The sequence below is a fragment of the Strix aluco genome, chromosome 1, assembly GCF_031877795.1.
Source record: "Strix aluco isolate bStrAlu1 chromosome 1, bStrAlu1.hap1, whole genome shotgun sequence".
Lineage (NCBI taxonomy): Eukaryota > Metazoa > Chordata > Aves > Strigiformes > Strigidae > Strix > Strix aluco.
Genome location: NC_133931.1, coordinates 137,329,052 through 137,353,932, shown reverse-complemented (window position 1 = coordinate 137,353,932; position 24,881 = coordinate 137,329,052). Strand labels below are relative to the sequence as shown.

General features: G+C 39.1%; 1 protein-coding gene across 12 annotated transcripts in view; it reads right to left on the bottom strand.

Annotated features, from left to right (window-relative positions):
* The window catches only part of HDAC9 (histone deacetylase 9), a 489,787-nt gene that overhangs the window by 141,332 nt on the left and 323,574 nt on the right, over window positions 1–24,881 (bottom strand). For all 12 annotated transcript variants that reach the window (XM_074836930.1, XM_074836921.1, XM_074836937.1 and 9 more), the window contains 2 exons: window positions 8,626–8,803; window positions 2,197–2,330 (listed from right to left, as the gene is read on the bottom strand). In XM_074836930.1, coding sequence (XP_074693031.1) covers window positions 2,197–2,330; window positions 8,626–8,803 — 312 coding nt within the window. The remainder of the gene's footprint in view (window positions 1–2,196; window positions 2,331–8,625; window positions 8,804–24,881) is intronic.

The following is a 24,881-nucleotide window of genomic DNA, read 5'->3' as shown; positions in this document are numbered from 1 at the left end:
GGGACTGCAGCCTTCTTGTGGGACTATTGTTTTAGTAAAAGAGGAAAAAAAGAAGGTTCACAGTTACTGCAGAGGATTTCCTAAGTGGCTGCTGCGGGTTGCTGTTCCTAAGCCGCCCTTCAGACTTGGTACCTAAGGCAGTGCATGCGGCAAAACCTGGCCAAAGATGTCCCCACTCCTTCTGACAGAAACTGTGGGAAATTATATTGAGAAATTACATTAAGAAATACTAATGTCTATGAGGGAGCATTCAGAAGTCAGTAAAAGAGATGGTGCAGTTGCCCGTGATGCTTTGACTCTGCATCTTCAGTGTGGTATATTCCAGAATGCAGCTTAATGGTGGCCTATTATTTCTTGAATAATGCAATAACCACTCCTTTAGTGACACGAGTCATATATTCAGCTGAATAACTTTTCTAAAGAATCAGAGTACCAATTAAGTGGATCACCACAGCCTTTCTTATTTGGAAAAGTGAGCAGATTTAAGGACGTGTTTGATGTCAAGCAAGTGCTAGAGAATTCAGTGAAGCAAAGGACAGATTGCATCATCAAATATAATCCTACATAAGAGGATCAAGATAAACACCAGATCTACACACCAGCTTCACACTGAAGTTTTATCATCAGAGTTTACATTTTGACAGCTTGTTTCACATTCCAGCCTCATTTCAAAGCATGCAATGGGAGCCAAAATTAACTGAATGCCATTCAACATGAAGTGACTTATTTCCTCTGCCCACTCACTGGATTTTTCAAGACCTAATAGGCTATATTTCAGTTTTTGAAATTGCAGAGTTGTAAGAGGAAACTTTAAATCTTCCAGGAAACTATTGGACTGCATGCACCTCAGACTAACCTATACCACTTTTCCTATTTATACCTTTTGCAGATCCACACAATTTACTGTTCAGCAATATCTGTTTATTACTGAAGAAAGCAATACATAGTAGCACACTGCGTTTTACTTATTTTGTTTCTTTTTGTTTTTTCTTTATAATACGGATCCTGAATCAAGAAGGTAACTAGGCCTTATTTTAGTAAAGTACTCAGCTACTTGTTTAACTTATTCCTTAAGTATGTGATTCCACCAGTGAAACCACTCATGTGATATGTGGCCTTAAGGACCTTGCTGAAAGAAAGTCTTCTTGAAAATCAAAAAAATTATCTAAGCTAAAAAAATGAATTAGCCTGTTAGAGGGCTGCCATCTAGTTAGGTGAGTGTATACAACATGCCTATTTATAGTGCTTGCAATGTCTCAATGCGCAGTACACTAGACTACCTGCAAAAATGTTTGTGGACAATCACTAATAGCTAATCAAAGGAACCTATTGTACCAGTTCCTTTGGGTTTGTAAAAGCCTAAGTATATAAAGAAAAGTAATTAAAGAAAACAGAGCATAAGAGCCCTGTCAATTTTGGGATCCTACAAAACATAAGCAAATTTGTGTTGAACTTTGTTAACTTGTGCTGCAATACAGTAAGCCCCCTCAATTGCCACGGCTTTTGTGACAGTGCTGCACAACTCATGGGAAGCAGTGAATGGTAGAAAAAGGCTGTTTTTCAGTAACTCAAGTCATATATGAACCTCGGAACCCATATCTGATTTAAGCATGATGTTTTAATATGCAATTTTGTGAGGGAGATCAAAACAGAAGAAAGTTCCACATTTGCTTTGATATTGTCTAAAAGATTGCACTTGAATGTCTCAGGATTTGACATAGTACCTATTGTACACCACACAAATGAAAATGCTATGAAAACAGACTTTAAAGTCTGAAATAAAACAAGATGCAATGTACTTATGGAGTAATACAAACTACATTTAAAAAAAAAGAAAGTGGTGTTCTGTGCTACTACAGATGTAAAATCCTTAGCTGCTTGAACTGTGCTACTAAAAGGACTGCACTTGCCATTTGACTACTGCTTGTCTATCTTCCTATATCAAGGTGAGGAACACAGTCATGTCTGGATTTTATTTTCTGATGAATGTGGATAAATTACTTTGATTGTGTAGATTCTTTGTCTTCTGATTGGGAAGTTTGCTTTCCTAAAATGCATTATTTTAATATTGTCAGTTAAGTCCAAATAATTCCTAATGCAAATTACTTTCTTATTGCAGAAGTAAGACAGATTTAGGATTTAACAAATTGCCATTTTCTTTAACAAGTCAAGTATCTGGTCTTTATTTTCCATTACCTCGCACTTGTTTAGCAACCCAGTTTCTTGCAGCCTTGACCAGATGCTTTGGATCCTTCCAGCATGTTCAGGGTGATTAGCATAGTTGCCACACATACACTGGTGCTTCAGCATCAGACTGTCATACACAACACCTTCAGCACAAAGACAACACAATAAGAGGCAGTAAGTGAAACAAATGCAAGTTATACACTCCGTGTTGTGCATACTATAGCACAACTGGATTTTATTTGACAGTTAGAGCAAGATGAAAATTCTGGATCTTAATTCTCCTTTCTTCTAGGAGACTCTGAATTTTGACTTACAAGGTACATCTTGCGATAAGGCAAAAATGAAATCTCAAGAAATTATACTAATAAATACAATTAACTGTAAAGAACAAAGGAAATTGGGTGGTGACTTGTTAAAGCTTTTATGGGTAGAAATAATTCAGTCCCATTACTGAGTCCCTTGTTTTCTCTTTCTCTAGTGTGTAAGATCAGTGAAGGCTGTTAACCTGTATATAACAAGAAAAGGTTATATATTTATAGCAGTGTAAGGAAAATAATCCAGAATAACCTTTTAAAATAAAGTTTGAAATGGCAGTGTCACTCTGTATTTGTACTGCTTAACTAATACTATATTAATTCCAGATCTCAAAGCGTATCAGATGAAAGTTTCAGATAGTTGCAGCAGTGGCAGCCAGAGTCCTCTTTCATTAAAAAGAAAAGTTCCACCCACTACTCAATTAGGACCAAATCCTGTTGTTAGACTGCAATGCAAGGTTCCTTTTAAATTTTCTACGCTCATTTATTCAAGGACAGAACAACTTTATATGGAACAGCTATCAATATCACATTGCTCTGTAACTGTGTATTGGGAGAAAAAGAGAAATTTTAGCAAGGAGACTCAAGCTAAACTCAATTTTCAAGGCTTTCAAACCAAGTCTGAAACACTGAAAAATTATTTTATTTATTTACTTGTTGTTTGTATTTCCACAGAAATGTCTGGAACAAAAAATATTTTCCTTACCCCTGTGAACCATGTTCATTTGGGAAACATTTTGATTTTTCTTCCCTTTACAGTTGAAAGGGACTCAAATTAACAGTTTCTTCAAGCTGCAAAACTTGGCATTCAAAATCTCTTTCTTTATGTGCCACCACTACTGGGGATGCCAACACAGTTCTGGGAAAATTGTGCTAGCCTGCTACTGAAAAGACAGCCAGTGAAGAAAATACAAAATTAAAGTCCAGATTCAACAACATGTTCAATACCACCCTTATTTAGTAAGTTCTTGAATGGATATTGAACTTTAAGAAAGTGTTTAAAAACTCTACTGAATAAGAGTCTGTATACATTGTGGGCAATGCAAAGTTAAGGTTGAGATAATTCAGTTAGAAGCCAGCCAGAAATTATGCTGCTCTAGAAATATTTATGCTGCCATATTTCTTAGCTCATGCACTTTAGAACTGATCCTTTGGGATTTTGCTATTTAAGCCAAAATGATAATAGAACAATTATGTTTAGCATAAAGAGAACACAAACATAATACCTATGTGCAGCATGACTAAGTTTATGCTAAATGATTATCTAACAAACAAAATAGTTCATTAGCAATAAATTCTTGTATTTACTTTCTTGGTTTGTTTTCTTTTAAAAGAAGAGGGAAAAAAAAAAGAACCAGTGAAAATCTGGAGCTAATAAACTAATGCAGCTTAAAATCTCTGCTGGCATTGTCAAAGCAGTTAATGATTTCCTTTCTCTGCACTATTTTGTACTGTACTGTCTATAAGCTTTGCTGCTCTATTGTCAGGTTTTATAAGATATTCGAAATAGCAAGTATGCGCACAAATATGTGTGTGCTCACATACCTTCCTTTCTTTTTCTTGGCACCCAAAGTTTTAATTTCTACTCTGTTACATACCCAGATTGTACAGTTAGTTTGCCAGTGGTCATACCGTTAGATAAGAAAACTCTTCCTCTCATCCCCTTGTTTAACAGAGAAGGTGTTTAGATGCTAAATGTATGTACATCAGGACTTTCAGAAGCTCTTAGGTAAGCAGTTATATCCAATGGATTTGAATGGAAACACTTGTTAAATGTTAACAAAATAAGATGAAATTTGGAAGTATCTCCTGCCTGCCACTCTTTCAATGAAGGTTTTATTGCAATTATCAAATCAATGCTACCTAAAGGTTTAGGTTTGCATAGTCCAAACTGCAGTTAATAGAAACAAAATATATATAATGTACTATGTTGCTATTATACAGAATCAAGATGGTATGTAATAATGACACTTTTTGATGACCTATATCAGGGTTGCAACTAAACAGTGATTTTGAAGTGAAATGCTGAAGCTGAGGGTTTAGGATGCCTCCTCTGTTTGACATAGATATAAACATCCTTTTCTTAGTCCATTAGTGTTATTTCTACAATAGAATATAACTAAAAACATAATTTTATTGTATGTGAATTATTTTGTCTGAATCAAAAATCAGTTTAATTGGATCAGGTCAGTATTGCATGGCAGAAGCATCTGCCTCAAAATTTTAAATGCTAAGATATTCACAGCACTGAGTGTAAAAATTATTTCTAAGCAGGATTAATTGACTTAAGAAAAGACTGAAATATATCCTTTCATTTATTCAAGCATCTAAATTGGTTTAGGATGTGCAAGTAATTCAGATGTGTGGCTGCTGGTCATACAGCACATGTGCTTGGTACAATATCACAATGCAGCAGTAGATCTTACTGCTAAAAATAGCCTGTAGGATTTCCCTAACAGGATTCAGCCAATAGTCTCCCCACCCCCACAAAAAAAAAAAAAAAAAAAGAGAGAGAGGGAGACAACTGTTTTCAATTGCAGACTGCTGTGAAATATTAATAAAAGATGGTTATTCTGTCTCTCCAGAACAAATGCCTACAGCCAGATTCTGCTCTCAGATTCCTTGTGTAAATCTGAGCAGCTCCACTGAGACTGGTGGATTTATTCTGGATTTACACCAATATTACTGAGGTCAGAATGTGGCCCTGGTGACAGACTGGAATGGTGACACCACTGAACCATATAATGATAGAGGACACAGGACAAAAAAACCTGAATTTGCATTAAGTCAAAAAAACCAAGGTCTTCCTGGTGGGGACTCCCTAAGACTCATTCTTTTCAAAATAATTTATTTGGGTCAGCTTCTTTTAATATTTTAAACAGAGGGGAGAGCAAGAGACCTAAAAATTATTGGCTAACAGCATGCTTTGAAGAAGGTGAAATGCCCTGGACAACAACAGTACCAATAAGAAAACCCAAGGGAAGAAAATCTAATAAATTATTCAGAAGAAAAATCTGAACAAAATAATGTCAAATGTTCTGTAAATCGTCTAAATGAACATCAAGTAGACTTTATATTTTTTTCCATCTTTAATTCAGATATTGTGCATATACTGTGTCTATATTACATAGCGCTCTCATAACCATCACCATTCTGATTCCCTTCAGATATTTGGCTAAGACCATTTTATCACATGACACACAAAAATATAAGCTCATTTTGATCCCCATCTGCTGCAACAGTTTTCCTTCTACCTTTTTTGTCTTCCAGGAATATATTGTCTTTAAATAGGAGAAAAACCCCACAACAGTAAGAAATAATTTAAGGCAGATAGGTGTTCTTACATTAATTTCTACAGTCTGAATTAGATCTCACTTCATGTTGTACTAGAATTTTCTCCCTTTCCACCCACCCATTCCCTCCTTCCATGCTTTTAAAATGGTAGTGTTGCAACTGCCCGTGAACAATGGCTAGTTGCATCTTGTGCTCTCTTAAGGGAGAAAATCACTGAACCACAGGATATCACAGGTTGGCAGGGGCCTCCAGAGGTCTGTAGCCCAATCCTCTGCTCAGAGCAAGTCAGGACTGTGATAAGACCAAGCTGTTCAGTGCTTCCATCCCAAAGGATTTTAGAAAGGCTGTATAAGAATAGGTAAAAGCTGGGTCCGGGTTTCTTTCCACTGACCAATGAATAGGGCACCATCCAGACCCAGGAAATACTATACGCAAATAAAGCCATTCTGTACTGTACCGTACCATACCATACCATACCATACCATACCATACCATACCATACCATACCATACCATACCATACCATACCATACCATACCATACCATACCATACCATATGTTAATAATACATATATTGATCTAGTTATTCACAGAAACTGTGTTAGAACTGTTGATGTTGCCAAGTCTCTGTTCATTGTCACTCCAAAGGTGTAAATCTCAGAATATAGAAAATAGCTCTATTTTCAATGTACTCACAAAATGCAATGGTAAAGATTATATATGTAAGATTATAAGTCTAGAGGCATGTCAGGGAAAGGGATTTCTTCAAGCAGAAAGGAAAGGCTTCATTGTGAATGCAGAGGTGTGTGCTCTGTTGGACCTGCAAACTGGTCAATTGGCCAGGGGGTACTAGCTGTTAGCATAGATACAGCTTTGAGGCAGCTACAGCACTGCACTACGTCTTCAGCCAGTACCTAGAGGATATGAAAGAGATGTAGGTACACAGCAGAAGTGGAGAGCCAGAAGCATAAAGTTGTAGAGAAAGTGGAAATAGGATTTATTTCTTTAATGAGTAGAGATGCTTATCTTGAGAGCTGTAGAAGGGAAAAAAAATTAAAAAGATTCAACAAAGAAAGAAACAAGGATTCAAGAAAAAGATGGTTTGGGTTTGAAGAAAGGAGTTCAGTAAGGGATTGAGAATCTCAGTTGGAATAAGACTCATATTTTCTCTCTTTCCATTGCTGTTGTTCATGTAGCAGTGCTTTACTAAAGGGGTAAGGTTAAACTGTCTGCCCATCTTAATACACCCTGAATCTGTATATGTACCATATGCATTTCCATTGCAGAACCTATCAGGCTTCCTTGAGTCAGCTCTCAAGCCCTTTATGCCTGGTATGTCCCATTTCCCGGCAGCATCTCTGTTCAGTGTTTGTCCTACATCATTTAATTCCTTCTCTTACTCTTCCATCTCAACTTCATAATTTCTTCTTTCTTGATCAGTTCCACTGATGCCACAAGTCCCCAGATACATGTAACCCCCTTGACCCTAGTCTCCTTTCTGGGGACTTATAAAGGGAGGTGGCAGCAAACCTTAGCAATCAGACTGAAATAACAGTCTTTCTTTACTTTTGTAAATCATTCAGCTTTTCCAGTGGAACTGCAGAATTTTGAACAGGACATGGAGGCCTACACACAGTGATCTCACTTTTGGTGTGCTCTGTGAATCTTTCAGAATGAGTTTACAATGTTTTGGGGACTCTATGAACCACAAGTAGAAAAACAGTGGCCTGGTTTAATAATCCTGTCTATACACAGCTGGTCTTTTTGCAGAAACTTATGGAAAGCAAATTAGTGTGTTTCTTTCTGTACAATCCAAACGTTTCTTACCCAGCAAGTGAAATTCTTAAGTTTAAAGAAGAAGAAATTATGTCTTTCACTTTGAATGTCATCTTGCATCCGTTTACCCACTTACTTGGAGTGTTCTAAAGATATCTCTTTTGCAGTTTTTTTCTTTAAAATAAGAAATTTTTGCTTTCCAAGTTCACATTCTAATTAAAAAGATAGGAGAGCATGTTGTCTCACAAAGTCACATACAGCGCCCATTAAGGACTCCATCCTACATCAATCCATGGTCGCAGCTTGAAAAGCTGTAAACTTTCAGGGGCATAGCAAGTTCTGCCAACTGATGTGAAGGAATTAATACATCTGGCAGAAACTTGAATAAACAGTATCTCCAAGTTCTGGAGGTCCAAGTTTTGGGTGTTCTAGTCATTCTGCTTTGGACAGCCCAGGCCTTACCAATAGGAGATGCTCCCTGAGTGACTGGACTGCCCAGGGCCTGACCGTAAAGCCTCTCTCTGTACACTCCACACAAGAGGAGTGAAAGACACCAAATTTGTAGCCAAAATCATCTTTCAGTCATGGCTACAGTTTTGCTCCTTCTGTAACGAACGTAATCTTGTAGCATAGACTGACTTGTCAAATGAAGATGTTGAGAATTATATTGCAGCTTTCCTACTTACTGGTTGTCTTTCTTCAACTTATTGGTGGTCTCTTCACTAAACAGGCAACAAGAAACAGAGAAAAGAACCAAAGGATACAGAAATGAAAGAAAAAGCTATAAATGACTTAAAGGCACCAAAAATGCACCTGTTGCTATATTGCCAGAGCCAGTGAATGATAATAATTTATGACTGTGTGAATATTAACCCTGTGATTTATCAGCTGCACTGGTTGACTTGATGCCAGTACAGCATCATAAAGCTGAGGAACAGTAAGGCTAAAACTGAATGCATTGCTGCAGGAGGTATTTGAGGCATTTAAATCTGTTGATCCTACATGAACAAACGCATTTGCCCTGCCTATTAAAAGCAGTCTTTAGGGAGTCCTACCAGTTGTGTAGACATGCTGGCTGGGCTGGTCCACGTCTGGGAGAGGTAATGTGGAATCAGCGGGGGAAGACGGGGTCCTGGACACCGACCGATGTTTATCTAATCCCGCCATGCCAACTGTAGCCATCTGAGCCTGGTAGATTTGCAACTGGTGGACACGCCGATGTGCCAGGAACTCCTGTTTCCAAGAAAACAGCACAGTAGAAAGAAATGTGAGACGGGATCAAGTAAGACACTGAGGGAAACATGTCAACAAATTAAGTTCATTAGGTCAGGGCTGTAATAAACAGTGTGGAAAAAAACCCCAACTCGCACCTAAGACCTAGTCAATAAATCCATTCAACAGATGTTTTCACACTGACAGTGTGGGCTGCTGACTTTGCTGGAGAATAGGTGATGGCAGGCAACCTGTCAGTTCTCCCTGACAGAGGAATAGACAGCTACACATGCAGAGGCTTATAAAAGACAAAAGTTTTTCTAATACATACAATACACAATATGATGTTAGAATATGCATTTTATGAATCTACACAAATAAAAATAAAATGTTCCTACAGCACTGAAAGTGAAAAGCAGTGTCCTTAGTACTAAATTTGCTGAGCAACCATGAGTCAAGTTTCTACAGAGGACTGAGTTCCCAGAGTGCCCTGGAAAACAGGAACAATTTGCACATAGGTTTTCACCTATTTTTCATCATTTAGAAATTTAGGAATCGTTACATGAGATCCCACTTAGGGACCATCTTTTTTGTCATAACTGCTGCCAACTGTAGGCAGTGCCAAACACTTCAGGAAAGGTAGACAGGTTTGGAAAGACTGAGACAGAGCAGAAAGGAAGATTTCCTCCTCTGTTTTGTTTGTCAACAGATGGTGACTTTTGCTGACATGACAAAGGCTGAAACCCTGCTGAAGTTGGAAACCCTGATGAAGTCAGTCGAAACCTTGGCATTCACTCACTTCATACAGTAGGATTGCTTCGCAAGCTTTTTTCTTTCTGTTGGTTGCTTTTCTTTTTTGTGTGTGTGCATATAGTCCTAGGACCTCAACAGAAAGTTAATGCAAGAAAGAGATTTCCAAACCACATTGCAATATAAATTCAGTTGAAATTCACACTTCTGTCTTAGAACTGCAGACTCTGTTTATCCTCACCTGGGCTCCATATACATATATGCAGGTATATGTATGGTGTATATATGGCCTTTTTTTATGTTGTTTAAACCCCATAACAATTAACGGTGCTGTATGCTGTTGCCTGGGACAGCAGCAGAGAGGCCTGGCCTGGCCAAGGAGGGATTGCTGGGTGCTCAGAGGTGAAACTGAGTTCAGGCTGTGTGGGAAGGCAGGTGGGAGTAGCCGAGAGTACCCCAGCCCCTCACGTGCTGCAAAATGAATCCACAGCTCATGGGAAGCGAGAATGTCTACCCTGCATGTAAAAAAAGAGGCCTTTACCAGAACAAGTGCTCATCAATAACAACTAAAATGAGAACAAATGCCTTTAAAAGGCAGCCTCAAAACCCACATTAATATCTAGGGTCACCACTTCAGTGAAAAGACATAAGGTCATGGGAAGGGTAAATCACTTGGGACCCTGTCTTAAGTGACTAAATAAAGAAAGAAAATATGAGTAAGCAAAAAAGAGGTTTTACAAGAAGTGTCTTGGTTTGGGGTCATTGAACTATTTCTCTTTCTTTAAATACAATCCCCAACTTTTCCTATTGCTTTTTTAATGTATGATGACAGGATGGGGTTATATATTCCAGGAAATATCTTGAGGCATCTGAAGAAGTCTACGTATTCCATTTCCTTATGAACATAACATAACATTCAGGAATCCTTTCCTGAAATGCTTAAATGCCTTGGTTTTACTTCACTAATTATTTTAATTGTGATAAATTTTCAGAGGAGATATTTTTTGTGCTTCTAGGCATACACATCTTTTGTAACCTTTGCTGGAAGCGTGTGTGATTGGAGAGAAGTGAAGAATGCATGGATGCAATTGTGTTTCCATATTTTTCTTATGGAGGACAGAAGTAGATAAATTACTTTGTGGGGATTTAGCATTCACTTTCCTCAGTGCTGGCTTAGTGCTCAATAAAGAAGGCACAGGAGGTATTTTGCTGTCTGTGGCACAATTACTCCCTGCATGCTAGGGTCAAGTGGTGACAGCAGCACTGTCTGTCTGATGCTAGTGTATTCACCATCTCCTGCCTACTCTTCCAAAGCATGAGAGCTAGCTGAGCAGTTTGGAAGAAGCCAAACTCCTACCTTCAGGAGCCCTTCCTCACACAGAGCTTTACTGCCATACATGAAATCAGCAGAATGGCTGTTATTTCTGCTGCTCTCCTCAACCTTATAGCTTGCATTCATTGTGTTAATTAAATAGCTGGTATCTGTGTAGTTCTTCACTCAAGGGGATTTTTGATACTAACTAATGATAATTCATTAATTGAGATCACTTTTCTGATAATTTGGGTTTGTTCCCTATTGGAATGCTCTTCAACCTAGTAAGGGTACATCAGTGTACTCTGGCAGCCTGCATTAAACAGTATTACTCAAATATACTTCTTAAGGAAATCTTGGAAATTCAGCTATCAGTGAGGGGGAATTCATGCTGTACACAAATGTTTCTGCTTCCTCAGTACCAGCCGACTCCGAGGTCTTATCCTTTACAGCTGCCTTGTCTGCCTTTCTTTTACTTTCAGACCCGAACTTCACTTGTGCAATACCTGCACAACCTTTTTCAGTGAAGCTGTAAGTTTACCATTCAATCAATATCTAAAGTCTAATCTATTCAGGTCTCTGACCTGAAAAAGTCAATTTAAGTGGGTTTGGGGGTTTTTTTAATGGTGTTTTGAAGAAGAAAAAAAGCAAAGTCTGGAATACTACACAACATAGATATCTTGGGAAGATGTTCCTACCTTTGCTTATAAAAAGATTAGGTGTTTGTGTCTATGTAAGCAATAGAAAAAGTACTTTTTTCAGGCATATGAACAAATCAAGGTAAATTTTTTAATGCTAATCAACCTGTGTGAACATCATCTAAGAGCCAGCCAGCCACATATTTCAGCAATTTGTCAAAGACCAAGAAGAGAGCCTGTTCTTGCTCTCCTATATTTTACTGCTAAACTGTGTTTTGCTTATATCATTCTTCCCTCCTCAAATGAAACCAGACACATACTTAGAATTTGACACATGTTTATCAGCATAATCAGTCCAGGGAAGGAGAAGAAATTTGTGGATGGTTAGATGGAAAGCTGCACGACACCTGTTTTAATTTCTGAGGTCACGGAAAAATGTCTGCCTGTGAAAACCTTTTAAAATTTGTTAAAAGTGCAGTAGTTTGTCTCACAAGGATTACACTAAGGTTTGCTTACATGCTCTGGTGACTTCCAGATCCTTTAACTGTAATTTTAAAAACTCTAGGCATCAGCAAAGTTTGGACTTGTTTAGGTTTTAGTCGAAGTCTTAGTCTAACTTCCTGATGAGGTTTCATTTTACAGACAACAGGCACTCATGAAATACATATATTTTTTTCCAGCCACCTACATATTTATGCTGTGAGCATTTGAGATACTCTGTGTCACACAGACAAGTGGATTAATGCAATGAGTAATGTGGATAATCAACACATTTATCTGGCTCCCCAAATGCCCACCTGGCCTCTGGAAGGGATTAAAGAAACACAATGAATTCATCTTCAGGTTTTATGTGCTACAGCACTGCAAACACATGTCCATCTCTCCAGCAATATGACAAAAGCAGTATTTGCACATCTGCAGGGTTAGTGATTTGTGTGAATATATTTGGAGCATTTCTTAGGTAACCCGAGCCCTGCCTGCCCGGCATGGAGCCTGCTAGTTCCAGGTGCCTGAGATTAGTTCATTAGTAGAGGCAAGCAATTAGGGCCTCTGCCAGAAGGAGTGGAGGATCATTCATCGTCTTCTCCAGAAACCGTCTTAGGCCCTCAGTAATTATTTTGAGGATGATTTTTAGAATCAGTATCTAAAGAGAAGATGACCCTTTTAGAGGCACAGGAGGTAAATATTTGTTATTCTCCTAGTATTACTGTAAGGTTTGTTGTTTAGAAGGAGCTGGAATTAATTTGGATTCTGAGGATTTTAGTGAGAACTACTTCCTTATTTCTACTGGCTGTGAGAACTGGTCATCCACAAGTGTATTCAGTTGGATTGTTAGATGGTCTGTATTGGATGACAAAGCATAGGTGAATTGTCTATGAATTAATGCTCCTTCAAGCTGTTAAGTTTTGCACAGAGAAAAAATATGTGGGGTTCACTCATAAAAACTTTTCTTGCCTCTCAGCAGTCTGCTTCTTAATTTTGTTTGATATGTTTACATTTAGTTTAATCACAGCTAAATAAATCCTAAAACTGGTATGTCTGCACCATAATCCTAAGTGTGTATGGGCATATGCGCACCTCTCTTCATGGTTTATGCTTTGGCTTTCTTTTCCTTGTCATAGAAGACTTTTTTTCTCCTAATAAATTCAAAATTTGCTATTCCTAATAGTGAGATTGCTGCTTATAGTCTCTCATACATCTGTGGCCCTCTGTTGTTGTGCCTCTACTGCATTCTGCTAAAGTATGAAATGTGTGCTATGTCTATTAACTGTTAAAAATCATTCATGTATCATCCATTCTCCCCCAAAGACCTTTAGTGCTACTAACCTTCCAAGGTTTTTCCACTCAAAGCATTTTTTTGTGATCTGTTCACTAGTTATTTTTTTCTTATAACGTCCACATTGTTTTCTGAAAACTATCCAAAGAACCAGTTATTACCAAGGAGGAAAAATGCATACATGCTGCACATGTATTTTTCTTCACTTTTGGCCTAAGTGAGGATGAAAACAAGACCTGCCCAGTAGGAAGACCTGATCCTTCCAAGTATTACCTCTGAAGTGCATTGCTGCCTTATCTCACCCCATGGCTGCTGTTGGACGCCCTACTCCTTAGCCTCTTCCAGACCCTCCCCCCCCCCCCCCCCCCCCCCCCATAGCAACATGGGAACAGAGTAACTTCAGGTCCTGCCATTTGCCTTCCCTACCACCCTCCTTGACTTCCTACCTTCCCACTGTAGTTGTAGCTGAATGCATCCAAGGGGTGTCCAGGCCAGCCAGTGGCTGCATCTAGCAAAATGGCCTCTGCTTGCAGCAAACAGAGCTCAGTCCTGCTTTTAAGGTCCCCACAATGGCAGCCTTGGCCCAAACCAAGACAGCATCATCCAAAGTCTCATTCAGAAATCCTAGGCACCCAGAAACTTCTCCTACAGATCAGATGTAGCTAGTTAACAGTGCTTCAGAAATCATGGACCTCATGGAAAATAAGATTGACCGTGGTTATCCCCAGAAGTGACAGGACAAAAAACAGAGAGCAATGAATTTCTAAACAAGGAGTATTGGTACAAAAAGAGCTGTAGGTAAGCAGAAGTTGTAGCACTTTTGACCCAGGAGTTTTGTGAACTACTGTTCTGCCTGCTGTCCTCAAATAAAACCATAACTAGTTGCCCTCAAGAACTGAGCAAAAATTGTCATGAGGTCTTCTCAAAATACTTGTGTGAACAAATGTGAAAGTGTAGGAATGGCTTATCTCTGTCAATCTATACAACCTAAAATAGAAATTAGTCTGAGATATCCCTGAAAATGAATATGTTGAGAGATCTTTTAAACTGCTCTGTCACTTGGAGAAAACACGTGCTCAGGAAACCCTACCAATACTATTTTTGACAAAACCACATGTAAAGCCACAAACTTCCATGGTCATCACTTTCAGAAAAATCACTATCACCATCTGAAATATAGTCAGCCACAAATTCAGAATCAGCATTTTTATGAAAAGTAAATAAATAGCAAGTATGGATACAGACACATAGATTGAATAGGTAGAAATGGGTTTAGAGCAAGCAAAAGCATAGACAGGAAGAAACAGGGCAGCTAGCCTTGAGGTATCTGGGTATATTAGGTCACATATTATCAGGATGTTTATAGAATTTGGTTTTCTCTTGCAGTAATCTGAGGAACACAATGTTGACTAGAAAATGGGTAAACAGAAGTGAAGTCTTATCAACTGAATGTTGGGTGCAGATGCAGAACGGTGGGATGAAAGCCATACCCCCAGAACTGCCTAGAGTCTTGGGCAGAGAAAACTTGCCTTGGGCAGCAACCTGTTGGTCACAGCAAAACAATCCTGTGCCCTCTGCCCTCCCCTTGTCTTCTGGAAGTCTGTGTAGAGGCTTATTTCAGCTACTGCCAAGGTAGATCATAGTACTTGGGGTGGCCCTGCTGCAGTGACTGCCCAGAGCATGGTCACCACCCTCAACGTGCTTTGTTTTTCCCCTCTGCAGAGGTCTCTGCCCCTCTTCTGCCACCCTTCCTAGGGTCATTCTAGGGCAGGAGCACCTTTGGGATGGCAAAACATGTTATTAAAATGACAACATTTTTGTTCAGTGGGCCAAGAAATAGGGGAAGAGCAAAGACTCTTAATGGGGTGACAAGACTGTTCTCTTTTGTCATGTAGGGGAGGATGCATTCTCTGCCTTGGGTTGCATGACCAAATGTGTGGGTCAGGGCTGGGGTCATACCCCTTGCCTCTGGTTGTAGGACATAACAGCAGGGTCAGGACCCTACCTTTTACCCCTACTGTTGCACAGGGAGGTGGGTGGGTTGCTGACCTGCAGTTTCAAAGGGAGAGATGGTAAAAGTTACCTCCCTTGGATGGAGAATTTCCAAAACCCTGAGCATCTAAACATGAGCCATCCTGGTCCAGTGTGGGTGAGAAATCAAGATGGCCACATGGGTCGAGAATTTTTCAACTATCTTTGTGAAGAAATATGAGCCAGGCAGTCATTAAGTTGAAGGCTGGCATGTTTAATAAGAAAGGAGTGATGGGAAATGGTGTCTGGGAGTGACAGCAAGGAGGGCCGTAAATACAGAGCACTTTCTACTGCAGTGAAATTCCAGGAGTTCAGCTGAGCTGCTGGTTTCACTCCCCATTCCTGCTCCTGAGAGGCCTGCCTTCTCTGCTCCTGACATTGGCAGGTAGTCGACTTCTGTCACTTCTGCTAAAGTGCTGACTCCGCAGTGTGTGAAGCACGCATCCAAAGAAAATGCAGCACCTCCTCAAAAGCTTGCACTCCCAGCTGAATCTTTTCCTCACTTTCTGACTCTCTTGGAGATTTAATATAAATATGTAAACAATTGGGAGTACAAGGAAGGGGAGAAGGGACCATCAGAACAACTTGTGCATTGTTTTGTCAGGTTTTTTTTAATAAAAAAACCTCTTTAGATGATTCTTGTTACTTTATGGCTCCTACTAGAAATACCACAAGACTTTCCTGAAGTCATTTGGTGCTTTCCAAAACGAGAATACAGAGAAGTACAGAAATGAATACCAATGGTAAAATACAGTTGTCCGCATGTCTTGCTCTAACTTTCAGTATTAACAAGTGTTTGCTTCTTTTACTTTGATGTGAAGAATAAATAGGCTTTATAATAGCATTTAATGGTTACAACCATCTAATTCTAGCAGCTTTCCAGCAGTCATTCAGCTAAACTGTTAGTCGGACAAAGCTAATTAATGAAAAAAATCACCTGTCCCACCTGTTTCATTGTTCTGGGAAATATCACCCAACTGTCTTCAACAGTATTGGCAAATCGGTTTGGTGTTACTTTATGCAGATCATTTCAACCACTTCCATTTTTCTCCTGTTCATTGGAACTATTTGTCTTAGCAGACTTGTATGGGTTTTTTTTAAGAGAAGAATCATGAGTTTGGCCTTCACACAGAGAAGTAATAGTCTCCAGGCTAAATTCAGCAGCAGCCCGCCTAAGTTCTGTGTTTTCTGCGTACTTCAACAAATTCTGCTTTAGTTTTATAGGCAACTCTGCCAAGTTCAGGATTCATTGTAGAATTAATGGAAATTACTTGTGTCTGACATAAAAAGAGAAAACCTTGGAAAGCCCCGGTCTTCAATATAGAGTCCACACACACTAACGCATCAGTGTCTAAGTATAAAATCATAAGGGTGTATAGAAGCCCTCTGCAGACGCCTTCTCTCTCATATGGAGGTCAGAACGGGGAGCATCAATGGACCATATGGTCAGCAAGTATGAGAGCCATAACCAAGATGTTTCACCAACTCTGTTCTCTATAGATGACCTCCATAGAACACTGTATCTAATGCACAAACTCCAACAGGTGTGAGTACTGCTATTGCCCACACCAGAGCTCTTCTTGCACAAACCATCCATTTCTGTTGATGCCTGTGTGACAGCAGAGTTGTAACCTGATGGATACCAGGTTCCAGTCTTTTGCTGGAGGACTTCTGCCCATCTGAAGGTTTCAGAGAGATATGTTACCAAATCTCACATCTTACATCATTGTGGTTAAAATATCCACACACTTCCTTTCTGTGGATGGAAAAAAGGAGAAAGTATCATGAAATAAATCTTTTCAGATCTGTTCTATGTACCTATAAAGTATTTTGTATATTTGCAGAATGCTGTATATATTTATAAAATAAATATATTTCTGCAACAAACAAGTACAGATTGTTGTACTTATTTTTAATTTTATTTGGAATAAGATCAAATTATTTGTAATTTGAACAAAATTTAGCTGACCACCTGAACATTACTTTTAAATATTTCTTGAAACCAGGAACGCTCCTAGTATATGCTTCTCAGCATAGGGTTTGCTGCTTTTAACAAGTGGGAGAACTGCAAGAATGGGCAAATTGAAAATGGCAGGGAGAACCCTTACGTTTGCTGACTTAAGAATGACTAGAGGGTTAAAAAGAAACATGGAAAATAGTACATGCTATGTTAGCACTAATTATATAATGCAGACTGCAAAATAAATTCTCCAATTTCTCCTTCCTTGAGCAAATCTTGGCCCTCAAAATGCAGACTACAGTTCAGAAGAGACCATAGTACTTGTTATATTTCATGGGAAGGATGAATGAATTTATTTGAACTTATTTCATCGCAATGTACTTCAAATACCCCCTCTAAAAAGTAAAAAAGGGACGAGATGGCTGCCACAAGGAGGGATGTGGATGATTAAATGGGACCAAAATGGAAAAAAGAGAGGGAGCAGTATTACAAAATCCAAACAACTGAATATTGTAAGCTCTAACCTCTTCCCTTCTCACCCTCTCTCTTCTTTATGATAATGCTCTCAATTTTTTTTTCTGTTTTTAAAATTTAAAAGCTATTTTGCTTGTATGTTCAACTATCTTCCAGTTATTTCTTCCCTTTATTCTTTTTCCAACAAAAGCCGAGTCTTCCATGTATTCATATCTCCAGAATCCTCAAATATCATAAGATATTACATCAATTACAACAAACGGAAACAATAAGAAGTAAAAAGAATACTAGCTGGGGACGAGAAGTGGGGGCAATAAGAACACTTGTTCCAGTGTAGCTTCTGGAAGGTGGTTCATTGATTTGATCACGCTACATTAGCCAACATGAAGTTTTTCTCTATCATCTAGAAGACATCTCTAGCTGAAGTATACAGGACTAACTTACAGGAAAAGAAGTCTGGATTACAGGAAAAGAAGTCTGAGACCAAAGGACACAAAATTAGAGACCAAACCCTAGTCTATATTCCTCATCTGGGTTCTGTTACTCCTTAATGTGATCACTGTCCTTCCTGAAACAAAAGGAAACACAATCTTAGGTATATTAATTAAAGTTTTGAAAGCTGCCTAAATATAGGACAAAGATAACTTTCTACTTTAGAAAATGGCTATTTTTTCAGAGGATGGCTGCTTAGTACTCAGTCTCTTTGTTTTAAAGGCCAGCTGAGATAGTGGTGTCTCAATTTGTATATTGGGGAAGGCAGCCCTGAAGATCAGCTCCATTGCTGGTGCAGTCCCTTAAAGCACCTCCCTGAGTGTAGACTGATGGCACCCTGGGAGAGCATCCACATGCTGGAGGTTGTTTCGGAGTCAGTGACTGAGCAGGAAGACCACAAGTGGTTAGGAAGGGGCAGATGAGCCACCTGGGAAGCACAAATCCAGCATCCCAAGAGCTGTGCGGGTGCAGCCAAAGAGCAGAGGACTTCCAGTAATTCTCAGAAGAAAGGACCTGATAGTCAGTGGAGAAGGTAATCTCCTCCAATAATAAGTTATAATTTATAACACATTGTAGCTCTGCTTTGAGGCCAGACTGGATTATTTACACAGATCTAAATCTAGATAGACTAGAGGGGAACAAGAGATTTATTCTGGATTTTCACTGGGATATTTAACGGTTTAACAGTTGGACTAGATGATCTTCAAGGTCCTTTCCAACCTAGATGATTCTGTGATTCTGTGATATCTGAAAGGAGGGTCTGGCACTTCAGTAGCTGTTTTTTAAAGCAATGCCCACAAAGAAGAGAGATGGTCTTCTTGCAGCCACTCAACACTTGGAAAAATATATATACTGGAAAATATTGCACCAAATCAATACCCACAACTTTAACTACATCTAGTGAAGCTAGGGAGGAGGGAGAGAGGGAATCCTGGGAACAGGTCAAAGCAAAATGTTAAATCTAATTGTTGTATTTAGTTGGCCTTGTCTTGTGACAAGTTTGTTATTATGCAGATTTCCTACCTGCCACCTTCCATGGGAGGATTTTACAAAGTGAAGTTATGCAGGCAATTCCCCTTGCTTCTTACCTCTTTATTCCTAATTATGTTGGCCCTGTGTTCACTCAAGATAACATTATAGCTGTCCCCAAATGCTCTAGATTTGGGGCCTGTGACAAATGAAATCTTTTACTACTTGGAATTTTTTTTTTTCCAATGTTTCAGAAGTGTAGCTACTAACATGCTGAAAACAAGGCTGTGCTTGCTTATTGCCTAACAACAGATTATTAGTTTTTAAATCTTTTTATGGGCATAATTTCTTAGATGTCCTTTTTGTCTTCACATAGATATATAAAGTAATGTCACACAGGATGGTTTGGGGTTTGGCCTTTTTTTAAAAATATGTATGTACATTTACATATAGTAATCCACTTATTGCTTTTTTTTTCTTGGAATGTCTTCTTTCTTCCTCTGTAATAACTTTTATGTATATGATGCATATATATACCCCTTGCATATATATATATATTCCTTGCATGATGCCATCCTATTAAAGGTTATCATGAAAATAATCTCTAATTCATCTGCTACATAGAGAGTATTTTTGTGTGGAGAAACTGAGATGTAGAAATTATGAATCCAAAGTGAACAGGGATTAGAAAGCCTGATTTCTAAATCCTTCCTTTAAGCATTGAATCAGTAATATATCTGTTGCATCAATAATATTCTCCACTTCCGGCTTTTTAATTACAAAATAATGCAGCACTGTGACTTTCAGTATTTCTTATTACAACAGATAGTAGTAGAAGTACAGTCTGAAGTTGGTTTGGTTTGGTTGTGTTGGATTTGGAAAAGGGTAGGAGAAAGAAGTTAGAGCAACAGGCACTATAAACTATCACAGCTTTTAGGCATTGCACAGACAAATTAAAGCATCCCCACTCTAGAGCTTTAAGCTGGATGCAAAAGGGCTCTGGACAGACTGGCTGAGTAGAGGAAGGCTGATCATCCCTGTGACCCACACAGAGCCATTGTGGTGAAATGGCCCCAGAAACTTTGCAGCTGTTGTGTCTTTGGGGTCATTGTTGTCCTCAGTCTTGTTGGGTATATCTAGTCTGTTTTCTTTCCAGCCTCTGAAAGGATTAAACCTACTCAGAGAAACCAGGAGGAAAGGTGGTCCCATAACACGGTATGTAGTGTACACATGGTGCCACAGCCGACCCTCAGGGCCACTGTGAGTCCCAAGAGCGTGCCAACAGCTCTCCAAGCCAGACAGTGCCAAAGCACTCCCAATAACTGGCACCCTGCATCCATGCCACCACCATCGGGTGTGGCCTGCAAACCCTGTCAGCCACAAGGGACCCTCTGAAAAAGAATCAATGTTGTTAAACATACCTCAGACCCTTGGCAGAGCTGCAAAGGTGAGCTGAAAGCTTGGGGCTGTGTTCAAAGCATTGGGTCCTGCCAGCCCAGCAAAGTGCATTCCTGTCAGAACTCCATGAGACAGGACAGATTTGAAGGTTTCTTCCTGCGAACCACAGGTGATTAAACCTGATCTGATTGCAATATCAATAGATATGCTAAAACACTGCAGATTTAGCCCTGAGCCCAACCAGAGAGCTAACACTATCAGGAGGCCTAACCTCAGGCAATGGCTCCTTCACTCTCCTTTTCCAAATCCTCCTCTGACTATGTGTATTGGGGTTTCTCTTTGCTACTTTGCTCTTACTTTCAGTAAGCAAACCTAATTAAAGCATTTAAACACTTAATAGTGACATTCCAAAAAGGGAAAAATATGTGAGATTGTGGCTGAGCTTCTGACTTTTACGGACAATTTTAGAAATATCCACGGTTTTCATCATAAAAGTTCAGATTCACACATCCAGGTGCCTCTTTGGACATTGAAATGTGCTATACACATGGATATAATTTATTTCAAAAGAAACTAATTGTTGCTACCTGGCATTTTTTACTTATTTTTTAGTCAGTCTATAGAGAATTTAGAAGCCTTTTACCACACAGTTGGAAGTAAGAGACAGGATTGTTTTTCAGTTTTCTTCATGTGTGTTGTGATGGCATCAATCTAAGCTATGACTAGGCTTTTTTTTTTTCTTTTTTTAAACCTGGATTTAAGCCCTGATCATTGTTGCTGTCATACAGCAATATTCTTCAATGTTGTAATACAGTACATCCTAAAGAATTTCTGGGGTTTTATTCTTTTTTTGCGGGGGGGGGGGGATCATGAAGTTGCAAGACTGCTAGTAAATTTTATATAAACTTGTTAATTAGCTGGAGAATTCACCTGATTTTAGGTATATCCAGGAATTTGTCCTGTTACAAAACCCTAGATAATGCTTTGAAATTGGGGTTCAGTATAGCTTCAGGTGGAAGCAACTGCTACCTCATCTAATCTGTAGTATATTTGTGTGTGTGACAGTAAACAGTTACTGGAGCTCCCTTTTAAAACTGTCTGTATTTCTGGGGCAATATCTGTAATACATGGAGATTCAACATATTATTTCAGTACAAAAAGTATTACATGAAGTTACCCAAGGTGATAAGGCCAACCTCTTTTTAAAACCAAGTTTTGCTAAGAACAAAATTCATCTTGTTATAATGGAAATAACACACTCCAACTTTACATGGCAGGAGGAAAAACACTGTGCTAATTTATAAGTAGGTGCCATCTGAAGGCATTGAAATTTTAGATCTATTGAATCTTAACCAAAAAGACCTGGGGAATATCTGAGACAGAAGCTAGTTGGTAAATTAATCTCTGCTGTTATTAAGCATTCACATCACAGGCATTTATTTGTGCCTATATAACCCCAGCCAAGAGAGGGAATACAGGCTGTGAGTGCTGTTGTAGGCAATGCATTCCCATGGAGGAAGCTTGGGGTGCCCAGTGCACATACTTGCTGCCTAACCAGACGTGTGAGTCTTCTCACCCAATCTTTGTATTTTAATGAGAAAGGAGAGAGCAAGAAGCCCTGAGCAGGGGGCCATGGCTGGCTCCCTCTGGCTGTGAAATGTTTGCATCCCTGGTGTCTGTCTTCTCCTCAGGGGCAGAGTGGGTGTAAGAGCTTCTCCTTTTCATTTAAGAAAGGGTTACAGGGCCATGCTGCCGAAAGAGCTACACTAGAGGCTGAAAGCCCCAAGAGAGTTTTGGGTCAAGTTAGGTTGCTTTGGGAGGATTTGGATCTCTGAAGATGTTTTGTTTTCATTCTGTGAATTAAAATTTAATTTAAGTCATTGAAATACATAATCCGTCTCTGAGGAATGATGTCTTAATCTTGTCTCTTAGAAGAAAAAGCAGGATTTTCAAATTTTATCTGTTACTGATCAGCTATATGAGCTTATACCAGTCTCCTAACCCCTCTGAGCCTTTGTGTCACCTTATCTCATCCTGGCTTTATCTATCCTAACTATGGATATTTCAAGCAGTTTGTCCTTTGCAACGTGACAGTTTAGTGCTCAGCACTAAGGGTGCTTGACTGCGGTTATGGAGCTAAGGCAGTAATACACTTAAAATAATTAAAAACTATCTTGAAAATCCTCTTCCTTACTACCTGCTTTCCCTCCAAAAAAATAAAAAGGAAAAAGCTATGAGTTTCATTTAGTTTGTTTCAGCATAGTAATTATCCAGAGGTCCAATTACATTTCATATTAAAAAAAAAAAAAAAAGGCAAATATAAGGAACTAGAGCAAAAGGTTAAAAAGTGAGAGAAGAGAAATTAGATGGGAGCGGAGTGGAAAGAACAAGGATCCAGTTTTAATAGAGACAAATCATAAATAACTGAGACTCTAGATCCAGGCACAAACTTTCTCATTGCCTGGAAATGGTCAGAGCATCACAACTGTGATTTTTGGACATTCATACAGTATGAGGTTCTGTTGAGTGAACCCTGATCCCCTAAGTCCTCCTGCAATGATTACTTTAAAAGCTTTTAAACTTAGGACTTCACCTTTGATCTAATATGAAGGCTTTTGAAATCTGTGGTTATTTGGAAGGGTTTTCATTTACTTCTCTCTTCTACTATAAAACAGTATATACCCTATTTATTTGATGCCTTCCAAAACCCCACAGTAATTAATTGCTGTCACGTATGGTTGTGGTAGCCTAATGGTCGGACAAAATCAGCTGAGAAAGCAGGGCTGGTTACGCACCAACTGCAGCACCCGCCCACTGCTGACCACAATAACCTTTTTGGGAAAAGTCACTTCCATCAGTCAGGCCACTACAGGGCAGTGGCCGCAAGGCAGCAAAACACTGCTTAGAATAATTCTTTGCAGATGCCAGGAACCGGAAGTTTCAGGGAGAAAAATGAAAGCCATTCACTCTTCCAATGACACAAGCCTTTGATACTGCAAAGTCATTTGGACAGAGAGCTCCAAGGTCAGGAAGGCACGTAAAGATTGGTGATTAGAGAAATACTATATCAGCAAAGTGTGGCAAGCTATTAAAAGAAACTGTAGCTTTTATGATTGTGTTGCTGGAGCTTCCCCAGGGCTATTTGTATTAGATATTGAGTTAAGCATAACTTACTTAGTCCCAGCATTCCAGAAAACATTTTGATGTCAGCTACTGAAGGAAAGTAAACACAAGGAGGAGGAAACAGTACTGATCCCAAACAGATAAAAATATTGTAATTTAATTTTGTGAACGCATGCATGTTAGAAAATTAAGAAAGAGGAATTTTTAAAAGGTTGATTTGACTTAAAAGACTTGGTTGATAGAGGTATTTAGTCACTGTGCAGCTGTGGGAGGGAGGGTGGAGAAACGGAGATGATTTATCACCTTGAATATATGCTACACCCTGACAAAGCATGAATGCAGTTTTCTGTAGACAACATTTTCGTCTAGAGCAGATTTTATGCACATGTGTGATTCTCATCTAATGCTGTCGGCTTGTGTGTATGTTGGGCCAAACTATTTGCTTAGCTGGGCTGTTTGCCCAGTGGATGTTCTGATGGCTGGTGACAGGGATTTTTCTGCCTTGTAGTGAGCAAGAGTCTTTGGGACTATAATTTAGGAATAGCTCCATGGGTCTGGATTTTTGGTCACTAAGTGAAGAGTTCAAAATCTGATCTAGAGGCTGATAGTATCTGCACAGATATCTCACAACTCAGCAGTTCCAGTGCAGGAGTCATGCTTGTTTATTTCTATAAGAAGCAGCCGATAAATCCATTGGGGAATTCTGCTCACAGGTTCTCTATTCTCTCAGAATAACACTGAGGACCTGAGGAAATCACAGGTATAAATGTAAGGTCAGGTGTGCTTTTCTTTGATTTGCCAGAAATTACTGTTTATTTAAGAGTGAGGAAGTAAGAGAGCTGAAACCTCAAAGTCAAGTCAACCCCCTTAACCCAGGGAGGCACCTCAACAACAGCTCCTTGCAGAGAGTTTTTTCATGCCATCTTGACTGTGCTTTGATTCTTAGATTTTTTTTTTTTTTTAAAGGTGTTTTTAGGTGGGAGGTTAGCACTTATAGGTTGGTTGGTTTGTTTTAAGTACTGCAGAAAAAAGGGTCAAGGAATATAGCAGGACTAGCATAACGTTACAGATATCATTCTGGAGACATTATCTGTCTAGAGACACTGTCCAAGAAACAGTTTGTACTTTCTGCTACCTTGCTCTGACCAAGTGTATTAATGTCACTTCGTTTTGAA